Source organism: Macrobrachium rosenbergii, chromosome 35, assembly GCF_040412425.1.
Source record: "Macrobrachium rosenbergii isolate ZJJX-2024 chromosome 35, ASM4041242v1, whole genome shotgun sequence".
In the NCBI taxonomy this organism is placed as follows: Eukaryota; Metazoa; Arthropoda; class Malacostraca; order Decapoda; family Palaemonidae; genus Macrobrachium; species Macrobrachium rosenbergii.
Window position 1 is genome coordinate 2882703 of NC_089775.1, and position 23964 is coordinate 2906666.

Sequence of the window (23964 nt, forward strand, 5' to 3'; positions counted from 1 at the left end):
TTGAACGGAGGTACAGTAAAAGGAATGAAAAGGGTTGTAGAGTGGATTAGATAGGCCTACATCTCGATCATCAAATATGGCGCCTAGAGAATCATCAGACAATATCTGTTCAGATCACAAACCAAAAACCAAAAAGTACGATATAATTTAATAGAAAATTACTCTGATCATCAGAACGTTTTAATGCCACAAAAAACATAATTAAAATAAGAAAATATGAATTTTTATAATAAAAAAACAAGTTTCAGACATTCTCGAATTTTTATTTATTAGCGTTTAGTCGAAATACTTCCATTCCTGTTAAGTATATATATAAAAAATCCGTCTTTCACATATATAAATAATTTTAAAAATAGCTTTTTAAACTCATATACTAAAATTTAAAAGAATGAATTACATTAATTTTATTTATTATATTAATTTATATTGTATATTAAGAGACAGATTTAAATCATATGGATATTAATGTATGATAAATGGTTAAATTCGATGTGAAATTTGGTTTAAACGGATTATGTGAAGGATGTTTTCTTTCGTCATAGAAAACGTTTTAAAATCAGATTTTCTATCGAGAGAGAGAGAGAGAGAGAGAGAGAGAGAGAGAGAGAGAGAGAGAGAGAGAGAGAGAGAGAGAGAGAGAGATTTTTGTTTTAATCAATTTATTTCAGACATTTAAGTACATGGTGACAATATTAGTAATTACATCTATATATTAGAATTCATGTGAAGTTAATATCACACACAGTCTATTTGATGAAAAAATACCTGTTCAGTGACCACCAAAGTGAGGATGGCGCATTAGAATTTCATCAAGCAAATTATAGTCTGTTAACAATTGCTTACATACATCAACTACTGTGAATATTTGTGGTAATAAATTGGTAACAAGTGGACATTCCAGGCAATAGTGTTCTAGGGTGTTGGCGTTGGGCGTCAGAACCTACAGGAAGAGAGAGCCCCATCTTGCCCAGACCTGCCAGAGTTATTTCGACGAACCATGAGTCCATTGCGGCGATACTTGTGTTGGTGAGGAAGGAAGTGGTCAGTGTTGTATTGATACACTGGTGGCCCTCTCTGCAGACGAGAGAGAGCCTGGTAGAGAGGAGAGATGGAGATCGGCATCTGGAGGATCCAGTTGGCAGGCAGCCTTCACCAAGACAGTCAACAGTGCTGTTAGCCAGAAGCCCCACGTGGGAGGGAATCCACAGGAAGTGTACTAAGTGAGCTCCATTGGCTGTGTCTAGTTTTCTAAGTATTTGTGTAACCAGGCCTTGGTAAGCTGGTTTATGTGATGAGAGGGCTTGGAGTGCTGATCTAGATGATCAATCCGTTGTTTCTTGTTTGTGTGATCAAAGTAACTGCATCTAGAAGTCCAAAGACCTGTCCAGCCCTCTTGTGGTGGTTCTAAGGTGGGGGAAAAACAGCACATCCAGCGCTGCCATCCTGCTGCAGGGAACCGTCTGTGTAGTAATGGTGAGCTATACTGAGGGACGAGGACAGTCTGTTGATGGTCTCTAATGCACGTTGTCGTTGAAGTTGAGAAGTCAGTCTTGGAGACTGGAGTGTAGAGATTGCTGGCACAGGAGTCTGCCAGGGTGCAAGGCCATGAGAGAGAGAGAGAGAGAGAGAGAGAGAGAGAGAGAAAGCTTATCATCCATTCTTTCAAGAAATTCCTACAGAGAGAGAGAGAGAGAGAGAGAGAGAGAGAATGTTGCTAAGACATCAAATTCCCATAATTTATCACTAAAAAACAAACAGATAAAAGATAACATTAACCTGTCCCTCTGGATAAGATACAAGACACTTAAGATAGTGTATCTTCAGAGTATCTTCATCCCAGGGACACTGACAGCAGGTGCCCTCAGGTGCCATCTTCTGCTCTGCAAGGCAGGTCGTCTGTCAGGTAGGATAAAAAGGTATTTATCTTGATTTCTCATCAAATTTGGTTTAATTTTTGTGATTCTCGTTTAGATTCTGATTCGTCAAGGCTGTTATTTTAGGTGATTCGTTTTCCCAACATTGAATCTTAGTGGTTTGAGCTACTTTTTCTCTGAAAGGTGTACATACAGGTCTATGCCAATCTCTGGTAGGGTTAAAAAGCTGGTAGCTTGTGCTATCAAACATAGGCATTTAACCTAACTTCTATTGAGGTCCCTGACTGACTTTTTATCTAATTTTATCTAATTGCTTTATCTGTTCACTTCTGGTTCCCAGTTTAAGATCGACTGGCTACTTTGGATGGTGAATCTGCCCCCCATCAAAACTAGTCTCCAGAACTCCAGAACTCCAGAAGTTACCTCAGGATTTCACGATGCCCATCCATAAAGGTAGGTGTGTCATCCTGATAGACACCTCTCCCAAACTTTGATCCTTTCCTTGCTAGCCACCTTGGGTCAAAATCCTGCCAAAATCCACACACCACTTTTTTTGTAAACCTGCTAACAAGCAAACATTGAACAGACAGAAAATTAGAGACCTAACCTCCTCCAATTTCAAGATATAACAGAGGTTAAGAAGGATATCTTTTAGATCCTGATAATTAATCAGATTTTGTTTACTTTTTTACTTTTCTGTTCCAAATTCCTTTTTTGCGTTTTCCAGAGAAGAAGCTCTTCACTCCAGGTCCCCTGTGTTGTTCTCGCTCTGTAAAGGAGGCTATGCTGTATGATGTGGGGTCCAGGGATGTGAACTTTGTGAATTGCGTCAAGTACATCAGGAAGACTCTCCTTGAAGTGGCTCAGGTCAGAGATGTCTGTTCTTTCTGCTGTACAGACAAAACAGGCATCTGTTTTCAATACTCAAACTCTCTGAGTTTTAACCTTTCTTTTGGCTGATGTGTTCAAATATCTCCGTTGCTTCATTTGATGATGAAACAACTGGAATTTGGTGAAATTTTACTCATTAATTCATTAGAACGCCTTCTAGAGTTGATTAGTTTCGGGGTGATATCAGCCCAGAACTGACAACTTACCGTCAAGGAAACAAACAAACCTTTGATCCTCATTACCCCAAAAGTCAGAAAACCTATTACTTATGTTGTCATATGAAAAGAAAAGGACTTTCCTTTAACAATAAATGGTAGCCTAAGTTACCTGACAGATTCAGTGAATAGGTCTAAATCTTGGCGTGAAATTCCTCTTCCCTTACAGGTAAGCCCTGAGGAGTTCACAACAGTTCCTCTGCAGGGCTCTGGAACCTACTCAGTAGAAGCTGTTATCAACACAACGTCCCCTCGCCAGGGAGCTAAGGTAAGCCAAGAATCCCAAAAAAATCATATTCATTTGTCCCATATCATAGCTTAGAAAGAAACAGTAGAGTTAAAATCAAAAGATTACATCAAAGCTGAAAAGATGGATGAGATTCTTCTGAAATGGTATGGTCATGTGGAGAAATGTGTTAGGTTAGATTAGGTTAGGTCAAGCTGGCAAAAGGGATGTTTAACTCACAATTTTTATGTTTCCTCAGGTACTGATCTTATCGAATGGTGCCTATGGACGTAGGATGAACAACATCTGCTCTTGGGCTGGAATAGAGGCCAACTTCCAGGGATTTCCAGAGGACAAGAGGCTAGATCTCTCTGCTGTAATTCATTACCCTTCTCTGTTATCAATGTACTCCTTCAAGATACAAGTTGTCTTTGTGTATTTTCTTTGGAAGTAAGCTAAAATGCGAAGTATGTTTACCTCAGGAAAGATTACACTGCAGGAATCACTCACAGGTACCTGGTATTTGCAGAGCAAACTGATTGCTTTTCAGTGGCTACACAGGTGTTCAGCCTTTCCAAAAGGTCGATGTAATTGTTCATTGAGACACAGAGGGCCTTATGCTGTAGGTATTACCTTAAACAACATCTCTGTAACATCACCTGATGGAGGTTGTACGAAAGAATCCTATACCTGATCATCTTGTTCAGACCAAATCTTGACTGATAGACTTTAAAATTTTACCAACAAGGGTTCTCTAGTCTATACCACCATCATTCACTGGCACGTAGGTTCCATGACCACCTGACAGTGTGATTCTCCTGCAGGTGGAGTCTCTTGTGATGGGCAGCGTCAGATACACCACAGTCTGCGTCGTCCACAGCGAGACGTCTTCAGGAGTAGTGAACCCAATCAGGGAGATTGGACAACTCGTCAGGAAGTTCCAGCCAAGTGTGTACCAGTATTGTCTCTAAAATATCTTGGTTTTTAGTATAGAATAGCTGAAAAGAACATTGGTCTGTGTAAGAAAAATGAGCAAGGTCTGTAGCATCGTGTAACTACATATTTGAAGATATAACTTTATATATATATTTTCCAGATGCTGCCTACGTTGTTGATGCAATGAGCAGTTTTGGCGCGGTTCCCATAGACATGAGCGCCAGTCATATTGACTATCTGGTTTCTTCTGCCAATAAGTGTCTTGAGGGCGTTCCGGGATTTGCCTATGCTATCTGCAGGACACAGCATCTCCTCTCTTGTAAAGGTTAACTCTCTCTCTCTCTCTCTCTCTCTCTCTCTCTCTCTCTCTCTCTCTCTCTCTCTCTCTCTCTGTGTTTAGTGTGTTAGTTTGGGATGGGTCCCTTCTGTCTTCAAATTTGAGAAAATTTATGAGATTTTACCCCCACTAGACCCTTTCGACAGTCAGCTCATAAATTCATAAGGATGAATGTATGAATTCTTCATGACTTCATATGAATGGATGTATGATTTATTCATATATGGAAAATTATTAATCTACATAAAAGGTGCTATAAATGTGTATGGGCTTAGAATCATTCAAACTGCCAAAAAATCTATATAGGGGAGATTTTTTTCAATGGCATCATTACATCAACTCAGAGCTGATTTCTCCCAAAAATAAATATTTTTTGACAGTCAGCAAATGAATATATGTGCCATATTCCATCAAATTCTGCCCAGAAGTGCTTGCAATATCCTGTCAACACACACACACGCACACACAAACAAGGTCAAACTTTGCTTAGTTCTAAGTATGTGAGATGTGATTTGATAATTTCAACTGAGTTTGCATATTGGAATTTGCTTACCTTTTCATTGACTGATACCAGAATTGGCATAATTATTTTGATCTCTCCTTCCTTGGCTTTTAAATTCTTGATCATAATAGCTACCTTTCATACAAGACCAATTCCTGGGCTGGTCTAGAAATGTACCACAGTGATCACACTAACACCTGTCTTTGTGTCATGCAGGAAACTGTAGAGTCTACAGCCTGGATCTGGTGGACCAATATCTGAATCTTGAAGCAACAGGTCAGTTCAGGTTCACACCCCCGACCCACGCCATGCTGGCATTCCAGCGAGCTCTGGAAGAGTACCAGAAGAGCGGAGGTCTGGAAGGACGAGCTGGAAGGTATGGAAAAGGTTTTGGCTAAGAGTGTTTCCAGTTAACACCAATTCAGTCATCGTTTAGTTCCTTGGTGTCAAAGTTTGCAAATGTATCCAGACAATACCAGGTTCTCAGTCACAAGCCTTCTTCCTTCAGGTACCAAACTAATCGTAGGATTCTGAAGGAGGGAATGAAGGATCTGGGCTTCCGGGAGTTGCTGGACGACTCCCACGAAGGATACATCATCACATCCTACTTCTTCCCGAAACATCCTAAGTTCTGCTTCACGACTTTTTACTCAAAACTTTCCGAGTTGGGTGAGTGAAAGGATGGGGGATGAAACAGGGATCTTGCATGGAGTATGGAGTGGCTGATGCTTGCAGATGAAGCTGGGTTAGGTGGTGATGGTGAGGAGAAGTTACAGAGTGGTGAAAGCTTTTTGATTTAGTTGTTTGAAATGGTAACAGGATCTCACTGACAGTTTTGGAGGACTAAAAGTGTACCTCTGATACAACATTAGGATATAGGAAGGGATTGTTAAGCCACTTCTCCATGTTGGGAGTGAAGTATGGATACAGGTTGCAAGATGGTACAGAATGCATTGACGTGGTTGAGGTGAATGGCACACTGTTTGCAGTGACAGTTCAACATGATATGAAGAAGATAATGTTCTGAAAATTGTCCGTACATTAGTCTCTTTCTAGATCAACCATTTGAAGAATGAATTTACCAGTGAATGCTGTTGAGTTTTTCTCCAGAACAATCCTGTATTTAGGTGTAAAAATTACAAATACTTATTTTATGACTAGCCATTCATTTGCCATACATTCTATTCTTGCTTGTTTCCCTGAACAGATCAAGTCATATACCCAGGCAAGGTGACCAAGGCCGACTGCTTCAGAATAGGCAATATAGGATACCTGTTCCCAGAGGACATGGAGCATCTCCTCAAGTGCGTACGGCAAGTCCTGGAGGACATGGGGCTCCCGGTACCCTTGGATGCTTGAGGCCTTTATAGCTGGTGAGCAGAGTCCTTGAGGATGCCAGCCTTCCAGAGCCCTAGGACACTGGTGCCTCAGCAGAGCAGATAATAAGGATGACAGAGGAAAGCCATTGGGATGTTTGTAAGATGTCAGTTTCTAGGAAGAAGGGAAGTGAACAATGGAGACCGCTTGTCAGACAACGCGAGACTTTCAGAGACTGAGAAACCAACTGAGAGCAAGAACCGACAACTCAGAAACCTCCACTGTACAGAGCAAGACCCTGTTCTTTTACTGCATCCCAATTCCATACTTGACACAGGCACTGTAATACCTGAAACATCAGCATTCTAATGCATACTCAACTTACCAGAAAGTGGAAAAACAAATAAAGTGAATGCAATCGAGATGGTCATTTGATTTAACATTAGTGATGCCACTGATTGTGATTTTGTACAATAGGGCATTCCCTCTCTGGGGTTGATTTTAGAGGTACTGAGAGTTCTATCCATTGTCTCTTGGGCCTAGTCATTTACTTTCTGCAAAATTTCCTTTTGAAATATAGGATATTTATAGCAGAATACAGACGATTTACTGCAAAATACATGATATTTTCTTTAAAATACAGGATATTTACTGCAAAATACGATACATGATATTTTCTTTAAAATACAGGATATTTACTGCAAAATACATGATATTTTCTGTAAAATACAGGATATTAACCTGTATAATACAGGATTTACCCCTACTATGACTAACCAGTACAAAATTCCTTCAAAATAGAGGTAAAAAATGCCATTCATAGTCATTTTACTTACAAATATCTTTCAGATATGGGGACATGACAGCACATTCACAAAAATACCAAATATCGAGTATATAGAGGTAAAAAATGGTGACAGTGCCTTCTGATTGTCGTGGATGGCGAACTGTTGGAAACTGGCGTCCTACGTAGTATTCCATCATCAGGCAATTTCTCCCTCCTTCTCATCCGTCTTGATGGTTGTGTGGGATTGCGGTGTTGAGCTCGTGCTGAAAGGGAAAAGTTTTTAATTAGAGAGAGAGAGAGAGAGAGAGAGAGAGAGAGAGAGAGAGATAAATGAAGTGTTTCATCATGATTTATGTCAATAGAGACACAAAGTTGTCACAAGATTGTAAATAACAAATACTTGGTTGATATCTTGATGCAGTAATGAGTTTTGCTATGTTTAGGAAGTTGGAGAGGGTGGTTGTGCTGGGTGACAGTATGCAAAAGTATGTGACACTCACTGGAACAGTGAGAGTTAGAATCAAAATTTCTCGATAAGTCTCAGTCTGTACTTTGCTGTAAGGTTAGATAACTAAAGAGTATGGTAGTGCTGGGTGATTTGAATGGAAATGCTGGCAGCAAATAATTCTAATTACTTTTCTTACTAGCATTTACAAGAATGATAGTGAAGGAAAATATATCTAGAGTCAACCTGTACCTGGTTAACTTTTGACAAGGAGGGAGGATGGTTGTGCTAGGTGATTCAGATGCCAAGAAAGGTGATAAGCATTACTTTCCATTTCTCTTACTTATAAGGAACTGATATGAATGGAAGTGAAAGAAAACGGTTCTGGGAAATACGGTTTATAAACATTTAGTTTTACAGGAAAATAGGTAACTGTGCTAGGTGATCTGAATGTAAAGAAAGGTGATATACAATACCGATAATCCTTTTACTCACCAACATGGAATTGCAAACTGTGTGGTTTTGGAGAACAGCTCAGCCTGGATCAGTGTTTGGGGCAGTACAACTCCTCCAGTCTCTGGTAGTAGGAGAGTTGCCATTCCTGCTATGACCGACAAGCCTCCGAACACCAGCAATGGCGCTGTTCGGTGGGTTTCGCCCTTTGAAAAGGAAGAAAGAAGGTACGATGAGGCAATGTGTAAGTTATCAAACAGACTGAGAGGAATGCCCCCCTTAGAACAGCTATGCTGGCTAGCCTGACAACACGCAAAGAAGTATCTGTACAGGACGCTTTGTTTATCTGAGTTCTCATGTGATTTATTTTTGCTTGTGATCAAGGCTATGACAACCCCATTTCTTCTATTTTCCCATAACAACCTCGGCATAATAATCTAGTACTTTAAACAATGCTACACATTTTCCTTCCAGTGGTGGAGAGAGAGAGAGAGAGAATGAGAGAGGAAAACTCACTAGGAACACAATTGCTGGAGACAGGAAAATAGCCACGCCACCCAGAGTTTCCGACAGGGCAACGCCCTGACCGCGCACCACGGTGGGGAACACTTCAGGGCCGTACTGGAGTGTGATGTAATAGGCAGCTGTGATGCTTGCCCTACCCAGCAGGGCTGTAGCCAGCACCACCCAGGTCACATCTGTCGGAAGCAAGAGGTCATTGTATAGGTGTGGGGTTACGTAACCGGATATTACCAGAGTTGTTTATAGATAACCCGGCAACAAATAGACAGCGACACAAGGTAAAAGTCTCCTCACTGGCTGATGTCCAGAGGAACAAGACGACTCACCTTGAGGAAGAACTGAGTAAAGAAGGCTGGCTATGCCAGCGATGAGGAAGGCGACGATCAGCGGCTTCTTCCTCCCAAACCGGCTGATCAGCCACGGCGCGGACCAGGAGGGTATCTCGACCACAGCTCCCAGGAGGTAACTCAGGAACAAGTTGCTTCCCAAGTTGGCTGTGTTCTGGCAGTGGCCATAGTAGCACATGCAAGACAACATCCTGTCAAAGATGGAAAAAGTTCAACCCAAACATACATCCTCAAGAGAGGTATGAGTTATCATCACAAATATCTCCTGCATGAACTTTGTATCCATGGAAGGACCTGCTTCTTGACATGACACATGCAAGGTCATGATGAAGACTGTTGTCACTGGACTTCACTACAGAACAGTGTCAATATTATTGCAAATTCAGCTTACCATACAAGGAGCACCATCAGGACGTTCCTCCTCAGATAAGGGTATCGGAAGACGTGAATGATGGAGCTTCTCGTTGGACTCTGGGCAGCTTCCTTGGTCGTCCGTACATCCTGAAGTGGGACGTCCTTGCTGTCACTCTCGCCTTTGGTAACCTGGCTGGTGGACGGCTGGTTCTGGCTGTCGCCTGTGTCCGCGAGGAGCTGACCCAACATCTGGTAAGGGACTTCTCGGCCGTTGACCTTGGCAACTCTTTCCAGCTGCTTCCGGGCAGCGTCGCTTTTGCCTCTCGTGATGAGCCATGACGAAGACTCTGGGATCCATCTGGAAGAAGAAGAGTCACTACCGTTACCTGCTGTGTAAATGCTGTCTTACTTTCTCAGCGGAGGCTAAACCCAGAAGCCGTTGACACCAAACTTTGTTTTTTCTTGGGGAAATTATGATTTACCTCTATTTTAGACTTGCTAAATCAATTCTGAGGCTTCTCCAACAAGTGACAAATTAGTGACATCCCTCAAAGAAGGGTATCTAGGCATCGAAGTGACAAACCACCATGGCTTCATCGCTGACAACCAAAAAACTGCTTGAACGATTTCAACCAAAATGAGAAATGAGCACTCACCTGTAGAGCAGAACGAACAGAAGAGCAGGGACTGATGTGATGAGGGCCAGGTGTCTCCAGTCCCAGAGTAGCCATGCGAGCAGAGGAGTCAGAATAGAAGCTAGGGTATAGGTGGCCATCACAGTCAGCAGGGGTACTGTCCTACTCTTGAGTCCGCAGTACTCCACCACTTCAATGATTGATTGGACACTCAGAACCATGCATACATACATAAACATTCATGTATAATGAATTTCTAAGCTTATTCTTGCTTCATGTCTAATAAAATCACAAATATGAGGAGTTATCATCATTATTACAGCACAAACCAAAGGCTCCAAGGATCCATCTTACCCAGAACGAAAGGCAGGTGAGTGACCGTGTGATGGGAGAATCCCACCATCGTCCTCAGGAACAGAAACCCGTAGAAGTCGCTGACGAACACAGAGGCCACTCCGGCCACGCCATATATCAGGTGGCATAAGAGCAGCGTGGGGCGTCTTCCATACCTGCAGAAGGAGAAAGAGTTTAGTCGCACATTCAGTCCTGCCTGAAGGGTTGTGGATGAAAATAGTGCACAGAAAAATTCTATGTAACTTTTACATAGATTCTATAGTGCATTGTGGGTAGTAGAAGGGGAGCACTGTTTTGTCCTTCTTGTCAAAAGGAAAATGGAAAGAAGAAGTTTGGAAGGCAAAGAACTGATTGGTAAATAGGCCTACACAGGCTTTGAATAAAATTGTTGAGAAGGAAATAATTCCTCTGAAGATATTCCAGTTATTGATACTAGGTCTACCCCTAATGCAAACGCCAATTTTGCTGATATAAACAGCAAAATAATGATGTATATAATTTCTGTAGTGAGGAGAATTATGTAGGTGATATTAACTGACAAAAAAAAAAGTCTATACAATCCCCTGTAAAAGAGATAATATTATTTGAAAAACTAGCTGAAGTAGGTCTACCCAGACCATTCTAAAATGTAAACCTCCAGTTCCCAAGACTATTCAGGAAAATGGTTTGAAATGGTGTTATGAAAAGGAACATATAACATATTATGTATTGTCCTGTCTCTGTACTGTCAGAGATATGGACGACTGGGGGAGGAATACAAGAAAATAGAAGATTTATCTCTGTAGATTCTAGTCTAAGTGTGACCACTTGCTCAAGGGTATGGTACAACCAAGTGTAGAAATGAACTGTACTTGAGACAACACTAGCTCCATCTTTCCTGTAGATTCTGATCTACAGAGAACTTAAACTCAAGGTACTGCTGTGGTACCGCTGTGGTACCACTGTGGTACTACCTACGTGTCAGAGACGAAGCCAAAGACCCAAGACCCTATGGTGTTTCCAACCCAAAAGAGCGTGGCCACGAGGTAAGGGCGCCAGGCATCCTCACAGACGTAGTCTTGCTGTTGAGAGAAGAAAAATCAACACAGAAAAATTAAAAGACATATAATTGCAATTAAGTCAATGAGAGTGTGTAGGCCTAGGTCTAACAGTCACTAATTACGGCTGCCTTAATTCTTTTTTATCATTTGTTCACTTTATTTATCACATTTTCTTGTAAATTTCTCTCTCTCTGAGGTTGATTTTCCTTTGGGACCCTTTTGGGTTTATGTAAGTCTGTTGACACTGCCTCCATTAGAGAGAGAGAGAGAGAGAGAGAGAGAGAGAGAGAGAGAGAGAGAGAGAGAGAGAGAGAGAGAGAGAAGACCCATTGTGTACAAATTGGGACACATCGCACCTCAAACACTCGAAGCGTCTGTTAATCTCTGTCTAAACTGTCTCTCTCCTATGATAACATCTTTGGATAACAATAAAGCCTTTGTTATCACAGCATTACTCAATAACTTGTTATTATAACATCCCTGAGATGTTTGTCTCGAGGTTGTGAAGGTCAAAGCTTTCTCTCTCTCTCTCTCTCTCTCTCTCTCTCTCTCTCTCTCTCTCTCTCTCTCTCTCTCTCTGTTGAGAATTTTTGCCAAATATTTGAAACTTTCTCCTTTTAACTTGAGTTTTTCATATTAATATCTCAATAAATGTTGTGGATTTTTAGTATATGTAAATATATACATATTTCTACATAAATATTAATCCATAAATATATTTTGATATATAAAAATACCCTGGAAATAACTTATATACCAAAGGGGAATTATATAACTGAATAAACGAACTAATGTTTGTGGGTTTAACACCTGTTTGTGTGGAAACACTGACGTTTGTGCATGGATATATGTATGTATATATGTATATGTGTTTGTTTATGTATACTTCCCCTTCTTAAAAACAGGAATAGAACAAGGGGAATGGAAAGAACAAAAGAATAACGTGCAATAAATAAAAAAAATAGGAGAAAATACACTATACAAGTCACTGTGACCAGATTAGTATCGGGTTACAGTTGGAGACTCGACTCCCGGTTGCCTTAAAGCCCATGTTTCTTGATATAACTTACTTGATGTTAGTATCTTGATGGATCTTATGTGGTACTGTCTTTATTTATGTTATGTGGTACATTTTACTTGGTACTATCTTAATATATCTTACATAGTACTAGTTTCATAAATCTTATAAGGTACTCTCTTAATATATTACTCAGTACTATCTTTTAGATAGTACTAAGTATGATTCACACCTTACAATCTTACTTTCTTATTTATCTTAATTTCTTTACGCAGTTCATTGCTTTGTTCTTACAAATATCAGACTTAAAAACTGCGCCCAGAATTTGTATATAGGTCTATCTATGCCTTAAGCAGTTTGTCATATTAAGTTACACCAAAATATATCATATTTTCTTTAACATATATCAGTTTTATCAAGAAATAAAGCAAATCAAGATATAAATATATACTTAGTATTGACTTTTACATTCACAGATCTGCCTGAAATATTTCATGAGATACAAAAAAGTGTGAAAAAGATTGATAACTCCTATATCTCATACTATGAGATGGCCCGGTCATGTGAGGAGAAGGTGAGAGAAGCATAAATACAGAAAACAAGATGAATTTTCCATAAATATTGAACTAAAGGTCACATTTGTCAAAAATGGATCCTTAACAAAAATCTAGACAATTTTAGAGATAGAGAGGGATTCTGGCCCAGAGGAACTCCTCTCAATTTTGAGATCCCAGACTCATTTCAAAGACTCATTTCACCCCTTTAGTACCCCACCCAGGACACAACGTACCTCGGAGGTGTAGGTGGGGAACATACGCCCATTGTCGAAGTCCCATCCGTTAATGCAAGCCTCCGTAGGGGGCGGCACCTGGTCAAGAGATGTCAGGTTTCTGACCCAGTCTTCGTCGCGTCCTTGCCAGGTCAGGGGTGACCTGAGGTCATGCTGGTGGCAGGAGTATGGCTGGAGGGCTTCTGATTCCTGCAGGAGAGAGAGAGAGAGAGAGAGAGAGAGAGAGAGAGAGAGAGAGAGAGAGAGAGAGAGAGAGAGAGAGAGAGAGTTCATCTTACTGTTTATGAAAAGAATTATGTCCAATTATCATCATTTTTTCATATAACAATTTAATATAAACTCCAATAATTTACTCACGACGTCCGTAGCATTCAGGAGCCCCGACACCTTCGTCAGGAAGTCCTCCTGAAGGGGGGGGAGAGGAAGAACCTCCTGTCTGCCGCCGTCGCCGCCGTCCTGCGGAGGGCGCAGCCTGCAGGTGTGGAGGGGCGCCGTCAGGACGAATATCTGGGTGTAGAAGGTCAGGGCGACTATTCCCGTCGTGAAGGGGATCAAGACGAATGACATCAGCTTCTGGTAGCGGCCGAAGGAGCCGATCTCCTCCAGGAGGTCTTCGAAGTGCATTTTTGTTAGGTCTGGCTAGGGAGTCGTCCGAAGCCGTTCTCTGTCCTCTCCAGCAGGTCGTAGAGGTCCTCTACAGCAGGCAGCAGGGAGATATAGCCTTCCCCTGCTTGAATCGGCCTCGAAACTGCTTAGTTCTCTGCTGAATTATGGGGGAAACTGACTCTCTCTCTCTCTCTCTCTCTCTCTGCTGTATATTATGCACTGTACACGGTGCACGGTACACTGTACACTTGAGATAAGATTGGTGTAGCGTCCTCCAGTCTATATTACGTCGTTGTTATATACCAATCAGCTGTTTATCCAGCAGAGAGAGAGAGAGAGAGAGAGAGAGAGAGAGAGAGAGAGAGAGAGAGAGAGAGAGAGAGAGAGAGAGAGAGAGAAGTCTTATGAGTGGCACAAGCGTCATGTCAACTCTAAAAGAATATCGCTCTTATGATGACATCATATTACCTTATTCTGAGAGAGAGAGAGAGAGAGAGAGAGAGAGAGAGAGAGAGAGAGAGAGAGAGAGAGAGAGAGAGAGAAACAAGTGGTCACAATTGGTGTAATTACATTTTGTACCGCCAAGTTGTTAAGTTCAATAACAGAGGCGCCGGTCTAGAGAATGCGACCGAGCTTAAACTCCTCCTCCTCCTCCTCCTCCTCCTACACCTCCTCCTCCTCCTCCTCCTCCTCCTTCTTCTTCTTCTTGGTAACAATGGCAGCGAATTATCTACATAACCACTTGTTGAGACGCTCCAGAATTAGACCATTCGAGGGCGAAGAGATTGTGGGTCTAGATAACACCTCTTTTCGAGAGAATATATTTCAATATTCTCCTTATTTATCTCCGCCATTGAGGTCATGAAGTCTCTCTCTCTCTCTCTCTCTCTCTCTCTCTCTGACCCTCAACGACCTCAGAAAATCATCTCGAGGGCATCTGAAATTGACCTCTGGACCGATATAGTACTTTTAAAATTATCTTTAGCCCGAAGGAGCGGTTTGGTGACCTAGGTCACGTATGAGGAAGGTGACCTTTATTTTAATATTTCTAGGGTCACCCCCTTGTTTAGGAAGCAGGCTGAGATGATGAGGGTATACATATATACATACACATATACATTATACATATATATCTCCTGATATGAGGAAAGTTCTCATTCATTGACTGTTTGGCTATTTGGCTATTTATCGCTTTTATCAGGTTTATCAGCCTGAGAGCAAATCATGCTACTCTAACAGCTCTCAGAGAGAGAGAGAGAGAGAGAGAGAGAGAGAGAGAGAGAGAGAGAGAGAGAGAGAGAGAGAGAGAGAGAGAGTCTTTTCCCTTTAATCTAAGGTATTAAATGTAATATATTCACATAATAGACTTACATAATAAATGTAAGTAGCAAAACTGTTTACAAAATACCACGTATGAACCGTAATTAATTATATTAGGGCTTAAAGTAGACCCTAAATAGGCCTACTTATACTTCTCTATTTAAATCTAGGCCTATTCCACCTTGTACAAATGACCTATAACATCCCTGACCCCTTTTTTCCCCCAAATTTATTCTCATATGACCCCATCTACATATAAAACAGTTCAACAGTTCAATCAATGGATTCATAAGCAGTAGGCCTACATAGCAGTTCAACAATTCCCATAGATTCCCATTCCTAATCCGTTCAGTCAACTGTACTTATGCCTGATGAAACTGCCGTTTCACAATTCCTGATCGTAATTTCTCATTGATTGTTCTTTCTACAATCTTCAACGAATGTTAATTTATATTTTCTACAATCATAACACACGGTAATTGTTCCCTTAATGTTTAGACACACTTACAATCGAACTTTCCTCCACTTATCAGACTTTCCAGTCATTTAGTTTCACTTTTTCTTTCCAGAATTCCTTTGGAAAGTTCCAGTATTCACCCTTCCTATAGATCGAGTATTTTCAATTAGAACCTTTCAATAAGCACATTGAATGCACTTTAGAATCACTTAATATCTTCATTAACTATTCGTTCCAGATTCACATCACGATTCCAGATTCCAGTTCGACTGGAATGGTAATATATATGTCTACTTCAAGTATACCGGTTGGGAATCTTGTCCGTGGTTCTATAGAAATTTGTTCTGAATAATCACACTTATAGAGTGAATAAACTTATAAATATTAATAAATTTTGATTATTAAACATCCCCAGTCCTCCCTTAATCAATCCCCCACCCCAGAACAGGGCCAAAGGTCATACCTTTTGCCCAAAATCGTCCCAAAATAGGTCCTGATTGGCCAGCCCTTACTGCTTCTGGAAAGACGCCTGAATCTCCAGTCCCTCTGTACTGTAGGCTAGATGGCTTGGCTTCAGAGCGACTTAAGCGACCACGCTCTTAGAGCGACTATGTCGTATACGGCGACGTGCAGCAATAACAGCAAAGACACAGCAGCTGTGGTGGATGTAGGATAGCTGCCAGAAGTCGCCATTCGATAATAAATGCTTCTTCTGTCGAGTGATTTTACTTTTAAAATTCACCATTCGCCACTTCTTCCGTTTATCGTTGAATTTTTCGCCAGAAATGGATCCTATTTCCCGCTTTCCGTGCGTTTTGAAGGCACGGTTACGTCACCGAGAGAGAGAGAGAGAGAGAGAGAGAGAGAGAGAGAGAGAGAGAGAGAGAGAGAGAGAGAGAATTTTAAAGCTGACGTAGTCTTACCCAGAAAGAACGATTCACTTACGCTAAGTTCCTACAGTAATTCCCCTCGGTATGTCTTTCTCGCGATGACGTTAAGCCTATTAATAATAATAATAATAATAATAATAATAATAATAATAATAATAATAATAATAATAATAGGCCCAATGATAACAGCGGGTAAGATTCTCCCTCAAGCCTGGACATATAAAAGTGGCCATTAGATTGCCTTTCTCGAGAAATTTCTTCTCAATCTTGATCAGAAAAGCAAGACACGTCTCCGGCTCATTATCTCGATGCAGGGAGAGAGAGAGAGAGAGAGAGAGAGAGAGAGAGAGAGAGAGAGAGATTGCCTTTCTCGAGAAATTTCTCAATCTTGATCAGAAAAGCAAGACACGTCTCCGGCTCATTATCTCGATGCAGGGAGAGAGAGAGAGAGAGAGAGAGAAACAACTGTTTAATCAGCCTTTCTTTGTCCTCAAACGTTCTCGCTCACACCAAACCAAACTCGTTCACAGCGACCTCCACCAGTCAAAAAACAAAAGAACGTCGAAAGTGACAGTGGACGAACATGACCCACAATTTAATATCTCGGTCAGCAGTGGAACTTTGTCTCCTCACGTCCTACGAACAAAAAGAGACGAGACGACATGTCACACGACCATTAGGCGGAAGACACGATGTGCCAGGCTCCAAAAAATCACATAATTCAGCACATCATTTTTTCGGGGAACGTGCACATACGCCATTCTTACAACGTATGCGAGGTCATGTCCTTCGTGGTGTTGTAAGAATTATGATCGGGGATAATGGATTCCTCCTATTTTAAAATCTGTGCCAATTTGTTTGGAAAGGGCTTGGAAACTCTTTTACTTAAATATATATTTGTGTCCATTAAAATCTAAGTTCATATGCTGATATCTTTGTACAGTATTCCTGTATGACTTCTGTAATTCATTATTTATAAAATTATCTCACGTAATTTATTTTCATATCAAATTGAAGTCCTCTCCATAATGTTTTTTTAGAGGTACATCAGATATGTCTAGATATTTTAGCCTGATTTTAAGTATTAAGTCATTCCTCTTATCTAAACCAATGTCAGATGATCTAGAAGCTCCTGTTAAAATCACAGGTCAGAATAGGTCACATACATCCTATGACCTTGTACCCTTCTTCGTTGGGAGAAAGACCACACATACTAAATTTAGATTTGCCCAAAAAATGGAGAGAGAAAATCCACTTGATTTACAAACTTTATTATCTTTAATCCTATGTTACAATTAAAACTAATAGCACAGGGAATATTAAACTAAAAAAAAAAATCATAGGTATAATAACCAAAATTAAAAGAAACTCAAAAGAAAACCAACTAAATCAAAAAGAAAATTGTTGATATTCGTAACATCAACTCGAAGACGATCGAAGCCGTTTTGAATTCCGACTTCAAAAGCCTGGCTGATTTGCTGACAGTCCTCCATCTCTTGCCAATATTGAGTCCCCAACACTTTTAAAATTGTGATGATATATAGGCTTGCGAAGATCTGTGACTAGTATCCTATATTTCTCATCATTGTTTTTCACGACTTTTGTGGAAAATTGATTTAAATATACTGTATCTTGTGGAAAGTTTGCATCATTATACTATATTCTGGTGAGACTGTCACAAAATACAGAGTAGGGGTATTATGTGTTCAATAAACTTCAAAAACCGTTCTGCAGTGGTACAGAGAAAGGAAAAATGAATACAAGAAGCCTTGGGAGGTTTATCGGTCTCTCTGAAATAGATAAACCTTTTTATAAAGTCCAAGAGACATATAAATGATCATGTGATAAAAATTTTGTCTGGGACTTTCATTACTTAGTTTCAAACCTGAATTCACTGAGGAAGGTAATCTTTTATAGCAACGAATATGTCAGCAGTACAAATGACCTAGTAATTTCAAAATACATTCATTTGTCTCCAATACATAACCGTTAAAGCACATTCAGAATTCACTATGTTTGGCATCAACTGACCTTTGGTGTTACCAAGACAAATTCTTCTGAGGGTAGTAGAATTATTTCACATACAGGACATAGCTGAGATCTTTGGGAGAGATTTGGCCTGAGTTGAGTTTTATACCTTTACGGAAAAATAAACACTTTTTTTTGAGTGTCAAAGTTACTTCAGAGTTTGATGAACATGACACATTTAAAACCTAACACATTTGGTCAGGTTTAGACATGAGACGCCAGTGCTTAACTTTGGTCTAAATAAATATTTCAACGTTAGAACACGATTTAGAAATCACTCAAAGATAAAATATAGTACAACTTATTATCAAGAAATCAGAGCACCATTTAAAATCCTGACTACGCAGAAGGAAATCTCACTTCAACACAAAGTTTCTTAATGGCAACCACTGAATTTCAATCGGGTTTAACAAAGTCCTCACTTTTGCGACAAATGCACCCATATTTTGAAAGGTCAAAAATGAGACTATTCACCTTAAAACAAGCCTATAATTGAGATGAACAAAACCTTCAATTTGCCTAATTAATTTTGTATGTACACTGACAATAAATGAGTTTTGAGAGGATGTAAGGGAGGCTTAGCCCAGTGATTAAAAGCAATTCAAATTCTGAAACAAATCAATAAACAAGAGATATAGCGTATTCAAATTCAAAGAATTGAACATCTCTCGGGGTCTACGTTGGGACAACTGAGATGAGATATGCAAGGCCACATTTACAAATCGTTAAACGCTACTTTATGCTAAAGTCTGCCCTGTGAAACGAATAGCGCTCGCATGAATTACGAAATAGAAATGAACTGAGAAAGAAGCATTCAGCAACGCTTTTCAAATATAAAAACAATTACCCACCAACTGGTTATAAAACTTTATGACCATACAACCAGAAATCTCAGTGATTGATAGATAAACAAGAAGCAATAGTTTTTAACTGACCAACTGATAACAGATGGGTGTAAGAAAGTGAGAGGAGGAAGTATACTGCAATTTACGGCCATTCCTAAAAGCCTCAAGTATACAATGGCTTCATTTTTACATATTGTGTGCTCAAGATACTCTGCTCTTTGAGTAAAAAGTCATTAAAAGCAATGATTTACAGATTCATATAAACGGCGTAACAATTTAACATCAAGAGGCCATTTCCATTTACCTTCAGAGAATGATGAACCTTTCCTAAACTGCTAAGGTGTACAGGTTACTTCTCTATCTAGTTGTGCAGCTAGCATCTGATGTCCATAAGCCTCTTGATTTCCTAACTGGAGATAAATTACTCATTTTTTTTCATTCTGGAACACCAGGGGCACTTAACAATTAAGTCAGTTCTTGGAGCAACTGTCAAAATGAGTCACTGTCATCATTCACATTTTTGTACCAGGTTTTGCCTCAAAGGGGTTGCACAGACATCAGAAGAGTTATCTTCACCTTTTATCTTGTTCACTTTCTCTCAGGATTCCCATCACCTCAAAGTCCTCATCCGTCTGTCTCAGTTGTTGGACAAAAACCAGTGGTACAAACAAGGCCTCCTGTACAAGGACTGCTCCTGACGTAAGGTGGACTTAACCCAAACCGGCCAACTCTCGTTTACAGATGTGGTATGCACTCGCCACTGGTCAGTATCCAGCCACTTTTATATCTCACCACTTCTGAAAGTGATTGCTCAGCTCTCCCAGGCCCCCTTCCGATCATCTCGATCTATTTTCAAGCTTCTGAAAACTTCATCTCAGCACCTCCTCAGCAGAGTTCTGTTTCTTGTCCCAACTTTCAAACCCTACATAATTTTCTTTCTATGAGAAGAATGCACTTTTTTCTCTGCTTACTGATGAAATACATTTATTGACGTTTAATCAGGTAATCTATTCCCACTGGATGATGTCTGGAGAATTACTGTAAAACTCCCAACGTCACGTTAACATATTCCCAATAGTTTTCAAGGTTATGAGATACTACTATCCTACTTAGATGTCAGCTTCCGAAAGGGATTATCTTTCAGGTCTAATCCCTCACCATCTGTTAAACTAACCTCTGAAGGCTAATGTAAACTGTATACATAAAATCTTCAAAGTTTGGTACACAAATTTTAACCCAACTGGTAATACAAGCCAATGATTGGGGATATACGCACAAACTGTAACAAGTGTAACCTCAGACAATACTTTGTAAGCTATTATCCAGAAATAACAGCCGTTTCTAACGTTGAACAGCTAAACATGCATAACTTAGGTTAAAAGACTTTTAATACTTTCAAATACTGATAATCATCACATTTAAAAGTGGGGAACATTTGTTTTATTTTTCAATTCTAAACCTTGATGTTAAGCTGCCCACATCCACATGAGGTATTTAAATACTATGTGTCACAGATGCCTTTCAATGTACCCATTTCAAAGATCTAGAAATCAGCGACTGTCGACTATCAGAATTCAACAAAGGGAACGGAATAACACTTGGCAAATCTTACACGTCTTGAAGTGAAATGCTGTACGAAGCCAGCAGTTAATTACGCCAACAACCATGTAGAACTAATAAAAAAAAAAATAAAAGCTAAGGATGTTTACAGCCTCGAAAATATGCACGAACCACCCACACACACTATAATTACAACTATGGATAATGAGATCCCCTCACTTTGTCCTATTTCAGAAACTTAAAGAAACGGCGCACTCAATCGTGACCACGTGGCTTCGTTATTCACACATTCTTCGACAAAAAGCACGCGAGATCCTACGTCGAGATCTTTGTAAGTACGGAGGATAAATAAACCTTCCTCGCAGTCCTCCAGAACACAATAACGACTCCCACTCAGCCTTGTTCTCAAGCCGGCCACTGACCGAGTGAAACCGAACGGGGTGAGGAAAAACATGCACTAACAGAGGAAATTCTCGACAAGTCAACAAGTTCTGGTGCGGACCTACTCTATCGTCTATTCCAGTTAAATACTGTCCACGCACGACCATGCACATTAGCATGTTAGAATGGTGTTAATACATCAAACAGACCTAAAATAACGATAGATTAGAGTGATACGTTAGAATATTTGTTAATCCTTAAAAGTCACACGGACTTTTTTGTTAAATGTTTGTAGCACTTGTCCGTCTACACTGGTGAAACCATCAGTTTTCTATGTATCAAGATCGACTCTTGGTTGAAAGTAAGTAGAAATAATTGGTAACAAACACATTTGTTCAGCCTACGTTGTAAAACTCTCTCGGGAACCGAATCCTTCAAAATAAAACCTTAATTTTTCTGACACATGAAATATTTTACTACTATGCATATATTTCATGTGTTCAATCATACTTTACGTGAAATAAATAAACCAAACAAAAACTTCCCAATTTGTCATTATCAACCTACAGTATCACCTAACTAAACATGAAAAAAGATTGTTAATGACCCACTGGTGAATTGTACATACATCTAAGAGATTCAAACAGAAAAAATAAAAAACTCAGTTTCTAATGAAGAAGAAGAAGCTAAATGAACATTCCAAACCAAATCGACAAAGGTTTCCAAAATGTCATTCACAAAACTCCCCAGCGAAGAGGATTTCTTAACCTACAAAAAAAAAAAAAAAAAAAAAAAAAAAAGAGCTTTGAATGTCGATAGATATCTTCATTTTCGGGGAATGAGATCATCTTTGCACTCTGTGTAAACGCTGGAGATGAGACTAGCATCGGCAGTCCACGTCTCCGACCACCCGTCGGAGACCTGCCACTGTGTCGAAAGTTAGGGCAGTGTTTTACGTGACGGCTGGCAAAATAATTAGACTCCTGCTTGTCTGCTAATGTGACGTCACGGAAGCCGCGTGCTAAGCCTTGTTTTTGCCGTCGATATCGGCTCCTTGGTTGAGAGGCTGAGCAGAGGGCTGCCAAAGACACTAGAAGATGCCAAGTAACACTGCCGTCAAGCATAAATGTAGCGTAAGACATCGAAGCACTTAGGCTGAAGTACATTAGCTGGAAGTGGCACACATGCGAATTTATAATCAATGAACTAACCATGACATATCTTTCTTCAGTGTTGGGTTTCTTAAGAAGCGACAGACAATGCAAGGTAGCATACAGTAGTACAGTACTATAATAATTGTGAAAATAAAAACACATTAAAATAACAAAAACTTAAAACAAACCAGGGTTAGGTTAGATGGTAACTTCCTACTACCAGCTATCTATGCAAAGCGCTTTGATATCAGAATAACTTTCACAATTTTCACAATCTACTTCCACTTTGTCTCTTAAGTTGTACTTTCACTCAAGGGGGTCATGATACCACCTTCAACTTTCACGCAAGAATTAAGCAATCGTACATAACAGTATAAATCACACCCATTGGTACGACCCTGAAATATGAAGAGAGTATGCTATGTCTCAAAGCAGCGACCATCTACGTTAAAGACAGTCCTGCACGCTAGATTCATCGTAATTGTGTCGTACACTCAAAAAATATAACGTATTTGCTCTACTTACAAGGGACTATTATTGTCATTTGATAAGAGTACAGAACCTCTGTTTTGACGGAAGTCCACAACAGATTTGAGAAATGCACGGTACATTATGGTACCATGGATCGTTAGTGACCAAAACCTCTTACTTCATTTCTAGTTGTTGATTCAGGTGTTATAATGCGATTAAAGCGTTATTATAGTGTGACTAACGGCGAAATTAAGTCTTTAAAGACGTCATTCTGTAAGAAGCTAAAGAAAGAGAGATTTCTGTTGAGTAACGGAAACAAACTGTGGCAAAAATTGACGGTTACAACTAATTTCAAATCTATTCTACTGTAACGCACACAAACATGGGCTTACCAATGCTGTTTAGGAAGTTGGTGTACTTGTTTATATTTACGTTACTGTCCAGGCAAGGAATCTTTTTTTCAAGTTGTCAATAATGAAAGCTATTTGAATTTTCGTTGGCGCGACTGGTCTTATAAAATCGGCCTAATATCTCGGGTCTGGGCCAAATCAGGATGCTGGAGTTTCTCACTGTGACAAGTCAAGTTACACTCACAAAAAAATAGATGAACAGTCTAACATTTATTGAAACTAGATAGCCACTGCTTAAGTCTATCACACAAGATCTTATGCTTCTCAAATCACCAGTTTGAGGAAAATATTTTAGTCTGCTCAGGGAGGTTTTACAATATAAACAAAGACTTGGTAGATTACATACTTGCCAAAATCATTATCTTAATACTTTCTATTTCATAAAACCTAACTACCTATTGCGTATGAAATAACTTTATTCTTCTACGATAATCCAAACTAGAAAGTCACTTTCAATCTACTGATATATTTGTACATTATCGAGTTTGTTTTAGTTAATGAATCAATGGCGTGAATAAGTTTGGAGAATTAGGAGGAAAATAATCATTACATGCACACAGTGGAGAATCAACAAGCCCTGGATAAATCATTAGCAACACGTATTATTCAAGTCACGAGATCTAGAATTTCTGCATATAGTCTCACTCTTACTTAACTTCAATCTTCATTTGACTCACGATAATCGGAGGAATGCTGGAAATTAGGACTTACTAGAGAAATGGGCCGACAACGTCCGATACAATCGGCTCGCTTAGTTTAGAATCAATGAACCATTTTAATGTTGAATTCAAGCAAGACC

The 23964-nt window shown here is 39.8% G+C and overlaps 2 protein-coding genes across 6 annotated transcripts; one reads left to right on the forward strand and one right to left on the reverse strand.

Annotated features, from left to right (window-relative positions):
* Positions 1-1825: 1825 nt before the first annotated feature.
* Positions 1826-6720, forward strand: LOC136856339 (2-aminoethylphosphonate--pyruvate transaminase-like). Of its 2 annotated transcripts, none has more exons than XM_067134099.1 (10): positions 1826-1903; positions 2215-2327; positions 2602-2741; positions 3150-3248; positions 3466-3582; positions 4031-4154; positions 4303-4467; positions 5198-5357; positions 5490-5650; positions 6189-6720. In XM_067134099.1, the coding sequence occupies exons 2-10, from the start codon at positions 2312-2314 to the stop codon at positions 6338-6340; spliced, it is 1134 nt and encodes a 377-aa protein (XP_066990200.1). In that variant the 5' UTR covers positions 1826-1903; positions 2215-2311; the 3' UTR covers positions 6341-6720. The 2 variants fall into 2 exon arrangements, with proteins under 2 accessions (XP_066990200.1, XP_066990199.1); XM_067134098.1 differs by having other exon boundaries at positions 1840-1916.
* A 183-nt stretch (positions 6721-6903) lies between these two features.
* On the reverse strand, positions 6904-16213 carry LOC136856338 (organic cation transporter protein-like). 4 transcript variants are annotated; one of them, XM_067134096.1, is made up of 11 exons: positions 15939-16213; positions 13401-13806; positions 13044-13232; positions 11153-11256; positions 10196-10350; positions 9863-10031; positions 9244-9564; positions 8832-9043; positions 8500-8681; positions 8026-8189; positions 6904-7348 (listed from the first exon to the last, which is right to left on the reverse strand). In XM_067134096.1, the coding sequence occupies exons 2-11, from the start codon at positions 13665-13667 to the stop codon at positions 7282-7284; spliced, it is 1830 nt and encodes a 609-aa protein (XP_066990197.1). In that variant the 5' UTR covers positions 13668-13806; positions 15939-16213; the 3' UTR covers positions 6904-7281. The 4 variants fall into 4 exon arrangements, with proteins under 4 accessions (XP_066990197.1, XP_066990196.1, XP_066990195.1 ...); XM_067134095.1 differs by having other exon boundaries at positions 13401-13803; positions 15890-16213; XM_067134094.1 differs by having other exon boundaries at positions 15890-16213.
* Between the last annotated feature and the right edge of the window lie 7751 nt (positions 16214-23964).

Bases quoted from the DNA above. Each gene is read 5' to 3' on its own strand.
- LOC136856339 (XM_067134099.1), top strand. The intron at 2,742-3,149 runs GTCAGAGATGTC...CTTCCCTTACAG, and splicing joins CTCTCCTTGAAGTGGCTCAG to GTAAGCCCTGAGGAGTTCAC. The intron at 5,358-5,489 runs GTATGGAAAAGG...TTCTTCCTTCAG, and splicing joins CTGGAAGGACGAGCTGGAAG to GTACCAAACTAATCGTAGGA.
- LOC136856338 (XM_067134096.1), bottom strand. From the start codon at position 13,667: ATGCACTTCGAAGACCTCCTGGAGGAGATCGGCTCCTTCGGCCGCTAC. The intron at 10,351-11,152 runs GTAGGTAGTACC...CTCCTTCTGCAG, and splicing joins TTTGGCTTCGTCTCTGACAC to GTATGGAAGACGCCCCACGC. The intron at 7,349-8,025 runs GTGAGTAAAAGG...TTTCCCTTTCAG, and splicing joins CAGTTTGCAATTCCATGTTG to CACGAGCTCAACACCGCAAT.